We start from the raw sequence: 15,163 nt of genomic DNA on the forward strand, positions 1-15,163 counted from the left end.
TGAGAGAGTGCTAAGGGGAGGGGGCAAGCCACATGTCTGTGTGTGTCTCCAAGTGATGATGGTGTAGATGACCAATCATTAAGGTCGAATTGAGACCTCACAGAAAGAGGGAGAGCGAGACTGAGGGGGGGGAAAGGAGATTGGAGAGGTGATAAAGAAAGAGTAGGAGACATAAAGACGACCTCCCCCGACACCCACACCCAGAGATTACTGACAAATGTCTGTTTACTCTCATAATTATCAAATTGGGCTTTATTAGTTTTCACTAGTTTTAGCCTTTATCTTTATGGTGTTGCTGTAAAGTTTAAAACTATTATAAATAGTAAGTATGTGGTTATAGCAACAAGAATCAGAACTCCTTTCCTCCATCCATCCACAGCTTTCCTTATGAATATTTTTCATATATGTATATTTTTGTCCTTTTTATGGAACAGATGTCAACAAACATGATTACAACATGTGCATGAGTCAAATCATACGTGTTTTGGTGGCATACTCATTATTATTATGTTATCAGGGACACCAAGTACAGCAGCTTTAGTATTTGTACTCATCACTGGGTTGTTTTTTTTTTGTTTGTGATGCTGTTTGACATCACAAGCGTGGTGGGATGCACAGTTGGCAGCTAGGAAGGACAAGGGAAATTCTGGCTTAAAGTAAGATGGCAAGAATTAGTGAAGCTTTAACACAATAATAATTTCACTTTAATCAGAAGAAGCTGTGAAATATCAGCAGCTCCAAAAAAATTAAAAAAAAAATTAATTATGACTAATGGCTGATGATTCAGTCTCTCAAGAAACACACACGGTTAAAAAAAAACAATTAATTTAAAAATCTCAGCTGCTCCATAGGAGGGTCACAGAGGGTTAAATGGCAGCTTATGATGGAGCAGAATATGTGCATTGTGTATATATCGTGTGTGTGTGTGTGTGTCTGACACACAACTATGTGGAGTCTGGTTACAATCCAGCTCAGGAAACACCTCACTGCCCTGTCTGTCAACATGTTTCTGTGTGTGTGTGTGTGTGTGTGTGTGTGTGTGTGTGTGTGTGTGTGTGTGTGTGGCAGTAAGACCTTATAAGGCTACATGGCTGATGGCTGCTCAACAGTTTCAATAGCAGGCGAGAAAAAGTGAGAGAGATGGCAAATGAAAATAAAACGAGTTTAAAAAGGGGGGGGGAGGGGGGAGAAAACAGGAAATGTGAGACTGAATGAATAAAAAGGCACAACCCAGACGGTATAAGGCAGAGCGGGGAGGGTGAGGAGGGGGGAATGGAAAAGGTAACAGTACAAGAAAAAAAGAAAATGAGACAGATAAATGGAACAAGAGGCCAAGAGGCTGCATGCCTTCCTCTCCTTTAGCCCATTACTCATCTTAATGCTGCATCTCTTTTCTCTCCTCTCTGCTACTCCAAATCTGTGAGCAACAGGCAGTGTGAGGCATATCAGAGTTAACACTTAAAAACTTAATTTGGGCACAGATCATCCAAAATAGTCAGGTCAGGGTGCCCCATCAATAGTAAAATGCCAAATTATTCTAATGACTACTCTTGGCTATTCTAATGTCAAGGTTGATGTTTTTTTTTATTCAGAGAGGAACCGTAAAGTTTTTGGCAGAGATTCAGGATAGATGCTGTTCCTGACGAACGTCTTTATGGAAACTCATATAGCAAAAATGTGTCCTCAAGACCTCTGGGGAAAAAAAGGGCACATAATGTTTGTGATTTGTATTTGGCTCTCATCTTACAGATGGATTTTATGTGGGAGGGAATAAAGTCTGGTGAATACTTTTCCACATCTGCGCAAATCAATAAAATGTGTTCGAAACCTGAGCCATTTAAAAGCAGCTTAAACCCAGAGTCACTGTAGGCCACTCTTCCCCCTGACAGTCACCCAAACAGTCAATGAGGACAGAGGGACTTTTGATTGGTCGGTTGGTCACAGGACGAACAGTGACCTCACTGATGGACACTCAAGCCAGTCAGTCGCAGAGCGACGTTATCAGCAGCTCCTAGTTACACATGACAGGAAACCCCAAATGTGGGTTTTTAAAAAGCTAAAAGATGACATAGAGCCCCCTCAAGCCAATTTGAGCTTAAAAACAATAAATTATCCCAAAGCTGGCCACATGAAATAGCCAGTCGGATGCTCGGTGCAGCGACATGAAGCTTAATCACATTCTCTTTAACCCCAGAAATGTATTTAATCGACTCGTAGTCTAATCCATTGAATTAGCAGCTACTAGTCAACTAGAAAACTCCAGGGGGGCAGCTTTATTACATAGATTAGTCTGGATTTATCCGAGTTTAGAAGCTCCCTCTCCTCTTTAAACTGACAGGTCAGGATTACAACATGATTGACATTACTCTAACTCTGCTTTACCATTCGAGGGAAACAACTATGCTCCCAACACACTTGACTTGACTGATGAGGATCGGCTCTCAGGCCTCTTTTGGGAAACTCATTTGGGAACCAACATTTTTCAACTCCACACATCAGGTATCACAAAGCTGCAGGAGGAAAAGAAAGAGGCAGGAAACTGTGTTTAGGGAAATGGCCTCTTCCTGTTTTTCTGCCCCGATGAGCTGATCTAGGAGTTTTGGTAAGAATCCACTCAGAAACACCACCTGCTGACACGAATGCGCTGTGAAGCACACAGTGGCAGGGCCCTGACCAGTCTACAGCTGCTGAAATAGCGTGCGTTTTCTGTTGCTCTCAGTGCTTTAAATGAGCATTCACACAGGAAGCAGTCAAAATCATTCAGTGCAATTAGAATATCACAGGATCTGCTCGGGTATGCACCTTAACAACAGGACTAGAGATGTTCAGACAAGGACTCAAACACAATAACTGGGGTAATATACTGTGTGTGATCGTTGGTGTGAATATGGTACCTTGATGTCAAAGTTGCATTCAAACCGCTTGATGAGGACGATGAAGTTGCCCGTCAAGTTTTCCTTCGGCGGGGGTTCGATGGGCTCGCAGGCATTTTCTGGTCGAGCGCCAATCAGGAAGCCCTGTGGGGATATTATGAAGGGGTAATGTGACTTCCATCCAAATTTATCTTTATTTGGTTCACTTATATCACAAGTTAAACAAGAATTAGATCACGTTTTCAAACTTCAAACATATCTGAGGTGCCTTTTTTCAGTTCTTTCCAAGATTTACATTGTAGGCGAGATTTCTGGGATCTGCGTGTGCCTGCGTGTGGTTAACATGCGTCAACAACAGAGTTTCGTTCCTTAATCTAAAGCTTTAAACCTTTGTCCTCCTAGATAAGCAGCATCCATCAAGAAAGCTGGAGAAAATAAATTGCTGGTTTGCAACATTGGTTCGCAACCCCTACATGCACCATATTCATGTGACATTGTGATGCATGTATAATGAATGCAGAACTTTCCACTGGAATGAAGACACATACATATTACAGTCAGCTACATATCAAGGATGCTGTTGTTCTCAGACTGTCTCAAAAATCTGATCCTCTTTCTTCTTCTCTGCTGCTGCTTCCTGCCTTAGTAACATAGCCAACAACAGCTTTGAAGTGATGGACGAGAAGAAGATAGTGAGAAGAAAGAGAAAGCCTGGGAGTGATAAAAGATGTACAAAAGCACAGACAGCAAAAGACACAAAAGATAGCTGCGGACAAAATAGGAAAACCAGAAAAAAAATTTGAATGGAGACAAAAATAGAAGTGACTAAGCAAAGAACCAGATGAGATGCACGGAGAAGAAATCAACACGAGGAGAGCTATTTCAAAAACCTCTGCCGCTTTAATGGAAGTGTAACTAACACCAGTGTGTGTGTGTGTGTGTGTGTGTGTGTGTGTGTGTGTGTGTGTGTCTGTCTAAGGCAGGGTGGTAGACAGGAAGTGTGAGCTGCTGTGGGACTTTGGGACTCTGCCTTCACTTCCATCGCTCTGTGTTTCTCTCTCTCACATATACAAAGCCAGCCCAGTATATCAAAGAGAGTCAGCACTTTCTACCACACACATAAGGCCAGTTTCAACCAGCAGGAAACTGATATTCTTTGTGCACATCTTGCCAGCTGCCACACCTCTGTGCCTCCAGAACACCAGCTGAACTCAACACGGGAAATGCCAACAAATCAGCTGGAAGTTAACGACAGCACGGAAGAGAAAGATGCTGACTAAAGGCAGTGTCTGGTTTTAGTTTAACATTAATGGGAAGATCAAATTCAAAGACCAGGGAGCTCTCTGATATATCACAGACCGGAGGAACGTGAGGAATCACCCGCTTCCCACATTGTCGTCACCTCTGGGTGCCTCCAGCGCAGCCCAGCCTTGCTGTTAAATGACATCACTGTGCTACTGCCTCACATTCCTCCTGACTCCTGAAACCAGTGGCAAGAGCGCCCTCTGTTGTACATAAAAAGCAATTTAAAAAAGACCCCCAAAACATCTGCAAGTACTGCAGAATGCAGAGACAGGAGCCGGGGAGGAAACAGGAAATACCTGGGGGTGGATCCTGAAAATACAAACCGAGATGACACAAATGTTCAGCTTGTGCAACAAGACCGCACTTAACCAGTAGACGATATCACCTTAAAGTCTAACTAAATCAACATCTAGGCATTTTTTTTAAATAATAATAATAAAGACAGTGCACCTCAGCTGTGATGCTTCCAGAGATGTGAAAAAAGGGTAAACACATTATAGATAAAAGAAATTTTAAAAGTAACTCTTAAAAAGCACTAATTTATTCCGTAACAGTTTTTTTTAGCTCATCATAGCAAGAAAACCACATGTGGAAGAAGCACCATCTGAGGACAACTCATTTAACATGATTATGATGGAAAGAATGCAGTGGTTCAAATATTCTTACAAGCACTTTTGCACAACTAACCAGCTGCGAATGTCACAAAGAACACAAAGAAGAGGTGGGACTGCAGAGCTGCTGCGGTAGTAGCAATTAACCCAGCAAAGCATTTTCTTTAAATCTCGCTTCAAATAAAGGCTAATAATTAATAAAACCTGTTAGTGGAGTAGCGCTCTCCAAAATAAAACTGATAATTACATTTAAAGAGAGTCAGCGTTAAATAGGATCAGAAAACGATTTAATTTCTTCTCCTACTGACTAGAGTACAAACAACTGCAGAGAGTGCTAACAGAGTGCCTAAGTGCCAACAAACTGTGGGACTTTGTGTTGTTGCAGAATTCAAGAGCCAAGCCAACTCTTTCAAATGATTGCACAGTGATTACACTTAATCCCGTCAGTGTAAATCTCACCACAGGGCTTGTTTGCAGCTTTGCTTGGGGTTGAGAGAGATAGAAACAAAGCAATTAATAACTCGCTCGACCGAGGCTTTCTGTAAGCAGATTAAAACCTGTGTGATTCCACTCTCAGATATGATGATTATTATTAGTTCACCTGCATAAAGCACTTCAAAACCCGACCTCATGCATGGCCAGCGAGCTTGTCATGCTGTCTGAGTGAGAGCTTGCTATTATTCAGACAGACACTGACTTCACCCTGTTTAGTGTTACATTTTGGTTTTGGGACAATCTTACTGAAACTTATTGCACTCATCCTGTACAGAAATAACGCTGACGCAGTGCAGCTGCAGTGTACATATGTTTAAAAAAAAAAAAAAAAGTGGTATGTTTCTGGGTCACATTTTACTGAGGAAATGTGTATGTCCCAGAATTAGACAGAACAGAAGAGATTCTGGGTTCATTAACTTCTTGAGATCTTGTTGGGATCACATCTGAGGAGGCAGAGAAATCAACCCAGAGCAGCTTCTAGCTGCGACTGAGGTAAAATAACCCTATTTCCATATCATTGTATATTCAGTACCAGGCTGTATTTTGAGCTATGAGCGCACTCGTTGTCAAACGCAGTGGTCTGACTGGTCAGATCCATTTATGGCCTGGTTAGGCAATAGGCACAAAGTTACTCATCACACACAGAAAGAGTATAAAACTTGATTAAGTCATCCAGACACAAACAATAATTAGAACTATCTGGTGCAACCCATGTGCTGTAAGGCTCAGGTCTGAATCTGACCTGAGATCATTCCCTGGTCGTCCTCTCGGCTTTCCTGCCTTCTCTCTACTGTGGTTTAACAAGCAAACTGAGCTATAGTACAGTAATCACTATGTGCTACATGTACTACAGTAATGATATATTGCGCTGTATTTGTAGTTTAAAAAAAGAAATCTAAACAAATACCGATAAGTTTTTTTTAGGTTTTTGACTATTTTTTTTTCCAATTAGTCTTTGAATGCAGCATTAGACCCATTTAAATAATAGAAAGCTGTTTATTTTTAAACGGGTGCCTGAGGATCATTTAGCAACAACAACGCCAGGCGTAGTTGTAGTCGGTCACCATCTGCTGCTGCATGAGCCAAACCGCGGACTTTCCAGAGTAAACTTTAGCGAGGTGAAACTGTGACTACTGACCAGGCTCGGATTGGGGAAATGAAAGTGGGTGAAAAAAAATAAAATAAAATGAAAAAAGGAATGAAAACAAAACATCTGAAACTGCGGTGGTATGCAAATAACTCAACTGCATAAAGGAAAAAGGGGGGAGGAGGGGGGGCAGTTATTTCAAGTTGGATTTATTGTTGTCTTAAAAAATAAATAAATAAATAAATAGGAGGTCGCAGTACCCAGATGATTCCTTCCAGAATCACCTGCAGAGCTGATAAAGACTAAAACTTTCCATGATGGTGAACTTTGTATAATACTTCACTTCACATCACATGAAGTTGCCAAATGGTATTGTAATTGCTCGTGTCGGCAATAATATCACAACTAATCGTAAGCTGCTGCCAACCAGTCACCTTGCACTTCTAATCCAGGTCTGACCAGACGTGAACGTTGATCTCTCAGATATAAAATGTCATCACCAAAGACCGGACAGAATCAAATCTCAACATCCAGCTGCAATTTCCAAACGCCTTCGGGCACTTTCTGTTGTCACGGGACATTAAAAAAGAGGAAATATAGAATCTTCAATCAAATGTGTCAAAACCCGATGAAAAAAAAAAAAAGAAGAAGTTTGTCGAGCTTCCTGTTCCTCGAAGTAATTCTTTCATTTCCATTTCTGCTGTTGCAAAGTTCTCCCAAAGATTTAAAACTAAAATTGTTTCAGTGGGTGTTCTTCTATACAATGTCTGCCATCATTTTAACCAATCAGACAGTGGAGTGTTTACACATTCCAGGAGGAGACATAAAGCTCTTGGCGGTTGCATCAGCAAGGTACCCGGTGTAAAATTCTTTAATCTGTGAAAACTTTGTCAAATTCACTTAAAAATTTGAGTTTTGCTAACAAAACAAAACATGTTTCATTGTGTCAGAATGAACTTAAACTTGAAATCTAACCAGTGTAATCAATATAACCAAATTTCAAAAAATTCCCTCAGAGTGATCCCGATGTATAATATTCACTGGTATGGGACGGATGGAGAATCAGACAACATAAACCTCTGCCGACGACTGTCTACAGCAGAAAAGGCATAAAAACAACTTAAAATCACCAAGTAAAAAAAGTATTTGTGCAAAACATGTATACATTTACCTTTGAATGTATACACGTGCTCTGCTCTTGCTCTTGACGAAGGCGGTTGCACTTTTCTCCTCTCCTCCTCCTCTCCCTTAGCTTCCCTGCTTAGCCTCTAATGTCCTTGTCTTGTCTCGTGTTTTTTGTATTACTGTTCCCTGGAACACTCTCTCACAGTCTGTTCTCTAAAACCTAAAAGACAATTATGGATTTGATCAACTGGTCTCTGAATGCAATTGACACCCCTTCTCAACGAGAAGTCTGGGCTCGGGTGAGCCTGAGTGCTGAAGATATCTACCTATTCAGAACCATGATAACAGGTTCTTGCTGATCGAGCTGGCTTGGCCCTGGCTTATCGAAGAATTAAGGAAGCGGAACCGGCTGTTCAAACCCCTCAATAAAGTTTTATTGAATTGAATTATTGAATGAAATGTTTTGACTACACTAGCATTAAAAGGAAAAATCAAACCTTCACCAGTTTCTGCATCCTCAAATCTCACAGAACTTTTCTGTCGTGCTGCACATTAACCCCACCTCTATGTCACCCTGCACGGTGGGTACAGCTATGTTTGCAGTAGCTTTGCATCGAGACTGTAAACAGCCCACGCTGTGCAAGTGGAAACAGCGAAGGCTATGTTTGAAGCCTCGTCCAGCCCCAAGGGGGAATCCTCTGGAAACAAGCTTCTGTTGCCTTGTGATGCCAAAGGTTTTTATTGGCATTGCAGAGGAGCAAGAGTCTTACGGTCTAACAAGTTCTTAACAAACACTGCAAGTAACAGCAGTATGCATTCAGAAGGAACTTTGGAGGTGACACTGCAGTCTACGACCCCTTTGCAAGAATTTTAATAAGTAATAATTTCCAGTTGCTTAATACAGGTCAGGCTTGTATATAAATGGCTCTAACAGTTTTACACCAAACACCAAGTGCAAAGGTGCACTGTATGCGTGTTAAAAGGAAGGATGTGGTGGTAAAAGAAAGCCAAATTACAAACACGTGGCTGTATGCCTCGCCCAACTAGCCAAGTTCATATTCAAGTTGTTGCAATCCTACAAGAATCATTTCATGTTATGGTGCTCTTAAATTCAGATAAGTGTGATCAATACATACGACTGAGTAGAGATCATTTAACTCGGGCATTAAACAGAAAATACGAAACAAGGCACAAAGCATGTCAATATCAGCTTGGTCTGGTGTGAAAAGCCTTTGTACGATAACAACAAGCGAGCTCTTCACTGTGGGAAGCACCACAATAACCCGCTTAGGCAGCAGACATGAATCACCCCTTCTGTTTGTGAGCTTGGTAGGAGAGCCACTGAGAGGACTGCTGGTTGCACAGTGTCATACAGAAGCCTCACAACAACACTAAGCAACAATGGTTAACAGCACCTTCACCACATATAATTAAATCTTAACAGCTCTTCATTTGAGCCCATCTGGGGTGTGATCTGTACGTCTCTGTAGCAGAGTTGCACGTTTTATAAAAATCAGCCTTTCATGTTGGCAACTATTTTGTTTTCTATTGATATTTCCACTGTTTTCATAAACTTAGTCATGTTAATGCAATTTTAGAAGCATTAAAGATTACACGCATTTAAAAGGTTTTTTCTGTCACATGCATCAACACGTTTTGTACAACCAGGTTTTGTTCTGACTGTACATGTAACAATCTTTACTTTGCTCAGATTTCGGGACATGTAAAATAGTTTTCCTCGAGTTTGGGAACTTTGCATCTTAGCTGTTTAAACTTTAATCCAATGGAGCTGTAAAGTGAAAAATTCCCAGCAAACATCTAAGCCAGAAGTCATAAAAACAAACCTGGTGCCTCTTTGCACTCACCTTAAGTCCATCGCTGGGGAGCCGGTAGCCAAACCTTGCGGGCAAATCATCAAAGGTGTCCGTTTTGTTGTCAAATGAGAACTGAAAGAAAGGAAAACTAATTCACCAGCAGTGCAAGACACTTATGAAAACATAAAGAGGCAGGTTTAGTTTCTTAATCTAACGTTTTCCTTTAAGAAGCATAACTGGTCTTCTAAATGCATTTGTGTAAAGGATTACTTACAGCAGTGATGTCGGCTTCCACGGGCAGCAGGTTGAGGAAGGCGAAGAGCTGAACGGTGAAGATGGTGTAAATCTGTGTGGCCGACAGCATCAGCATTCCCAGGGACAGCAGCATCTTGGCATCACTTTGCAACCCCCAGCTGCTAAGCCACTCACTTATAACAACACGAAGCAGGCACACAAATGACCACGCACGCTGGCCTGTAGCTGGACCCCGAAACGCCAACTGTTGTGGTCACACCTGGAAACGACATTGGTGTACACTTAGACCCATTTTAAAAGCCTAAACACCAACAGCTTCATAGCAAATTTCAGAAAAATGGCAAATTTGCCAGGAATAACTCGGAAAATGGCATTTTTTTGTCAAGGAAACTCAGCGCTTCACACATAAGGTTTACTGTCCACCATGCCAATATTAGATGACCTAATTAAATTATACTTTTTAAATGGACTTAGCAAAAAATATTTGTGATTTTAGCTCAGTATCACCACATTATCATAAGCACCCAGTCTTTAAAGAAACTTTGTGAATCGGGTCTACTCAGAAGTAATGATTTGAATGAGGTGATAGCCTTTGTATGAACTACAGCACAGTGGACTGATGTAAGAATATTGCTGGTTGATTATTATATCTCTCTGAATTTTACACCCTTCCCCCAATACGATGAAATCTTCTATTAGGTCAACAGGAAGCTTTATAAAAGGCCTCTAGGTCTATAGAGGCCTATAGAACAAAAATATGGATCTGAAAATGCTTACAGCCAGAAGACAAAATAAATAAATAAAGCAGGGAATAAAGTTTATTCCAGGGTTTAGACAGTTCGTAGAAACTAGACCCTCTTAATGTCCAAAGACCTTCTAGGAATCAGGTTGTTCTCTTAGAAGAGAACTGACAGATCAGCAGACAAGTCTTTGATATATGTTCACAAGTCAATCCTTTAATAACACTGAAAGCCAACAACTAAACCAGATGCTGCTTTCTTAACTTCAAAATGCTTTTTTCCCCCCCATAATTTAGTCCACAGCAGAGTTCAAAGTGGCCAAGTATCAGGTTTGTCAAACACATGAGCTACAGTGCCTGTCAGGTTTCATCCATCGACATATTAGACTGTTTGATGACGCTTTCTAATGCTTCGAGATTGCTGCAGCAATGCATAAGCATAATGTATAAGCCTCTGCCTGAGTGTAGCCTTACTCCATTTCTAGTACATCCGGTAAACACAAAGCATTCATTTTGAATCTGAGTGTAATTTTGTGTAATATCTGTTAATTTTGAAGAATCATACACTTAATGTTTTTGTCAAGGAAAAAAAGACAACTTATCAACTGTAGCACCTCCCCTGTGTCTCCTTTCATTGCTCTTATTAATAAACTTTACAGACAAGTGTGAGCAGGGTATAAATCCCAGGTTTAGTATCAGAAAATCTTTTTTTTTTTTCTTTTGGATGCTGGGAGGGACCCTTATTGGGGGGCAAACAAAGACAAAAAGCATGACTTTCAGGTTGCTGCTGGAGCAAATTTTCATTAGATTATCGCTGCAAGTCAATATTAGAATATCATGTTGTTTTCTTTTAGTGAGCTTCATCCCAAACATCAGAGCTAAAAGGGATCAAGGTCGCAAAGTGGAGGGGAGCATGTGATTTGGTCAGGAGAAACTAAGAGCTGAAGGCCTTCCAAGCTTAGGTGTTATTGCCAAATTGGAAGAGCAGTTCATGAGGAGTTTCGAGTTTACTGTGAGCCTTTCAGAGAAAATGTTTTCTAATCAGATTAATACATGAAGAGCGTGTGAGTCAGAAGGATGTGTATGCGATGTGAACTTTTGATCTTACGTGTATGCTTAAGATGTAACGCACTGACAGACTAATGCCACATGTCTAGTTTATCTAGATTACTGTAGTAGCGATTAGGGCTGGGCCATATTATACCGTTCACGGTAATACCGGTATAATGTTAGGCAACGATAGGAAAATGAAATATCGCGATAGAATATGAGTAAAACGCGCATGCGCAGTGCCTTTGTTTTCATACGCACATGGCCGATTGTTGAGTGAAACAGATGAACCAGAATTGGTTTGTAAAAATGGTTTAACTTCAGTGATGTGGAACTGGTTTGGTGTTTGTCCGTCAGATACACGACAAAGCACATTTTTTGCAGAACATGCAAGCGGCTGTCCTTATTGTCGTATTTGTCGGACTAAGATGCTCTTAAATCTGGGAGTAATCTGGGTCCTAAACCCCGTATTTCTCAGGTCAAACAACACTGCAGCATCACTGAGAGTTAAAAACTGTCTAAATTCTTTCATCTTTAATAAAACGATCAGCATTGCTGCTTTACCAGGTGTAACTATGAAGTTTAACTTCCAGGCATCCATGAAAACAAAATTTATTACATTTAACGGAGTTAGAAGTTAGCAGGAAGCTAGCGGAAGTTAGCACGCTAGTTTCGCTAGTTACCTAAGCATGATATAGCATGTTCTGACTGAGAGATTTCTGAAAAAATTCAAACGTACAGCTCTGCTATCACTTCCAACATAAATGAAGACAGGAAACTAAACAGCAGTGACGTTTGTAGGGTTACTGAAGTTGGGCTAGCTGGTATATAATGATGTGCTACGTGATCGCTAGCGACACAGCTATGTTAGCATAACATAAACAGTGAAGCTGGAGGACGAACACTAACACTTTTCCACTTGTAAAAGTTAACGTTAAGGTTCCTGATAGTTGGAGACAAATTCAGTCGCATGGCAGGATGCTGTAAACGGACCAAACTTCAGTCAGGAGAACAACTGAGATAATCCATCCACAATATGAGGTTAGTCATTAATAGACTGCAACAACATGGGAATAGAGCAGCTGCCAGAGAATTCAACACTAATGAATCAATGGTACAGAAGTGGAGGAAGCAAGAATGAGTTGAATAAAGTTTGATTTATCTGACTGCTTTGTTTCGCTTAATGTGCCTTATAATCCCGTGCACCTTATGGTCCGAAAAATACGTACTGCACACTGCAGTTTAATGTTGCAAAGCACCTCTTTTTAACTTCAGTGGATATTATACATGGTTATGCTCAGGATATGTCAGCCCATTTCTACTGGAAATGCCTTTTGGTTAAACTTTCAGCAAGGAATTTGCATTTGCACTGTTACATTTTTATAAAGCTTTAATGTACATAAAAACCAGCTTCTTGTTTAAGTGAAAATAAATGGAAGGTTGTCTTTTTGCACTAGTAATGTTGTGGAGTTGTATTTTGTCTCGCATCAATTATATCGTCAGTTATATCGTTATCGCAAATTTTCAAATATATATCGTGATAAATATTTTTGGCCATATCGCCCTGCTCTAGTAGCGATGCTGGGTACAGATGGGCACTAACAGCTTTAGCAACACCAGTTCTCACTTATTATTAAGGTACTATATGTAAACTTGAGACTTGTAGCATTTTTGCCTCGAAGTAAACTTCTTTTAATCATTATAATCTGGAAATACAAAGTGAGTTTAATAATAATAACAACGTTCTCTTTTTCGTTTCCTAAAATTAGTGATTTAAATGTACATAAAAATATCTGCTTGTACAAATAACAGGCGAATCTTCTTTCAATCTGAGCTACAAACAAACTATTGTGGATTTAATCATGAATCACGCCCATCTTAGCCGTCCAATCTGCACAGTCACTTTAAATTGTTTACTTCTGAGCTCTGATCACATCTGTGTGAAACAAAAGTGCTGTTATGTAACTTTCCCTACTGTCCTGCTAATGCTGCTGCCGTTTCCCACAAAACAAGGTTTTACTGAGCACCTCAAGTACAGCATGTTGCTTTGTGAGGGCAGAGCCTGATGCCCTCAGCCAAGTCAAACAATCTCAAAACAAAAGTACTTTTAATCAGAGAGATCTGAAACTTTAGGTACTTTCTCTATGGCTTCGCCTTTACTTAAGTAACTGTTTCCAGCCAATCAGGACTCATTACGAGTTTGTCTTGTTCTCTTTTAGAGAGCTAGATAGACAGATATAATATGAGATGTTTTCTTTAAAAACTATTTCAAATAATGAGGTTAGCATAAGTAAAGTAATCCCCGTGAGGCGCAAGCTCTGAATACTCAAAGCCTGCATGAAAACCTAGTTTACGATGACTTGCAGAGCTCCTCTAGTGGAGTCCATGAAATGTGTATATAGAGCTAGAAAGAGGCATAATAAATCCCCTTTACTATGCAAGTCTTGAAAAGAATAGATTCTTTTGTTCACACAAAAAAAGCAAAAAACTATTTAAAATTTTACATTAATTAAAAATTCAGTTTCTTCTATCCACTTAATATTAAATCAGGAATGTACCTGTACTTACATAGCATCTTTCTACCCAGCTGAGGACCTAAAGAGGTTTCTACTACAATTGTCATTCACCCAATCACACACACATTCATACACCACTTACATCTATGCCTAAGAGCTTTCTAACATTCACATACGCTCCAGTGGATGCAACATGAGATTCAGCATCTCGCCCAAGGTTACTTCAGCATGTGGACTGAAGAAGTCAGGGATCGATCCACTGACTTTCATTCGGTAGATATTCTGCTCTGCCACCCAGGACCAGTGGGTCCACCAGTGAGCCCACTTTACAAGTAGGGCTGTGCGATATGACCAAAATCTCATATCCCGATATAAGAATTCTATCGTCCGATAACGATATAAATCACAAAAATGTAACATTTTCTGTAAATTCTGTGAATCTCGGGCAGCTCGACTTGCGGGAAGTGTTTCCAGCTGTGCGTCATGTAGCTGGAGTCGAGTTTTTTAACCGATGCATGAAACGATACATTTTTAGACATAAGTTTTAACGGCTGCCGTTTTCTTTCTCAAACGTTAGAAAGCCTATTCTAACGTTTGAGTCTAAGGTTTATTTTTTAGCACCTGGCGGCTCTTTTTTACTTCTCATCCGTAAATAATCTGCTCTTTCAAGTGATTCAGTTTATTTTGAAAAGTCTCAACAGGATCTTGAGCTTTATTGTGAAAGGTTTACGTGAAACATAAACAAGCGGACACGCGATGGTGTTACCGTTGTTGTTGCTAAACACATAGAAACAAGCGCTTGTCTGTCTGTAGTGTGGTATATTATTAAATATAAGAGAAAGAGAGAACTTTAAGAAATTAATATAGCCACTACAGTGACCATCAAAACGATGAAAAAAATATTGCCATAGCGTAAAATGAAATGATAGACTTTTTTATATCGTCATCCAATATATATTGTTATATCGAACAGCCCTATTTACAAGCACTCTTTAAGTAACTTAACTCTGTTAACATTTGTGAAGAGAAGACTAGTTTACGTTGTGTCACGGTAGCACAAAGCATTCACATGGTACTGCTGTCTACACACAGAAAAATCAGCTCTGCAGCAGTTTACCGTGTGTACTTCACACTATCATAACCCCTCAACCACATTGGGCTAGAGAGGAAATTCAAATGGTTCCTGAATGATGAGAATTACTTTTTCATTTTACAGCCAAACTTACAAAATAACTCCAGGCAGCATGTGTGATACTTGGGTGTTAAAGGATTAACAAGGAATGCAACTAAAGA

At 40.2% G+C, this 15,163-nt stretch overlaps 1 protein-coding gene across 1 annotated transcript in view; it reads right to left on the reverse strand.

Moving 5' to 3' along the window:
* The window catches only part of rnf13 (ring finger protein 13), a 39,662-nt gene that overhangs the window by 22,949 nt on the left and 1,550 nt on the right, over window positions 1-15,163 (reverse strand). The window contains exons 2-4 of the mRNA XM_085382459.1: window positions 9,585-9,824; window positions 9,362-9,442; window positions 2,895-3,017 (exon numbers count right to left, since the gene is read on the reverse strand). Coding sequence (XP_085238585.1) covers window positions 2,895-3,017; window positions 9,362-9,442; window positions 9,585-9,698 — 318 coding nt within the window. The 5' untranslated portion in view covers window positions 9,699-9,824. The remainder of the gene's footprint in view (window positions 1-2,894; window positions 3,018-9,361; window positions 9,443-9,584; window positions 9,825-15,163) is intronic.

Source organism: Rhamphochromis longiceps, linkage group LG15, assembly GCF_057381845.1.
Source record: "Rhamphochromis longiceps isolate RC_006_pf linkage group LG15, R_longiceps_female_GT1.1, whole genome shotgun sequence".
In the NCBI taxonomy this organism is placed as follows: Eukaryota; Metazoa; Chordata; class Actinopteri; order Cichliformes; family Cichlidae; genus Rhamphochromis; species Rhamphochromis longiceps.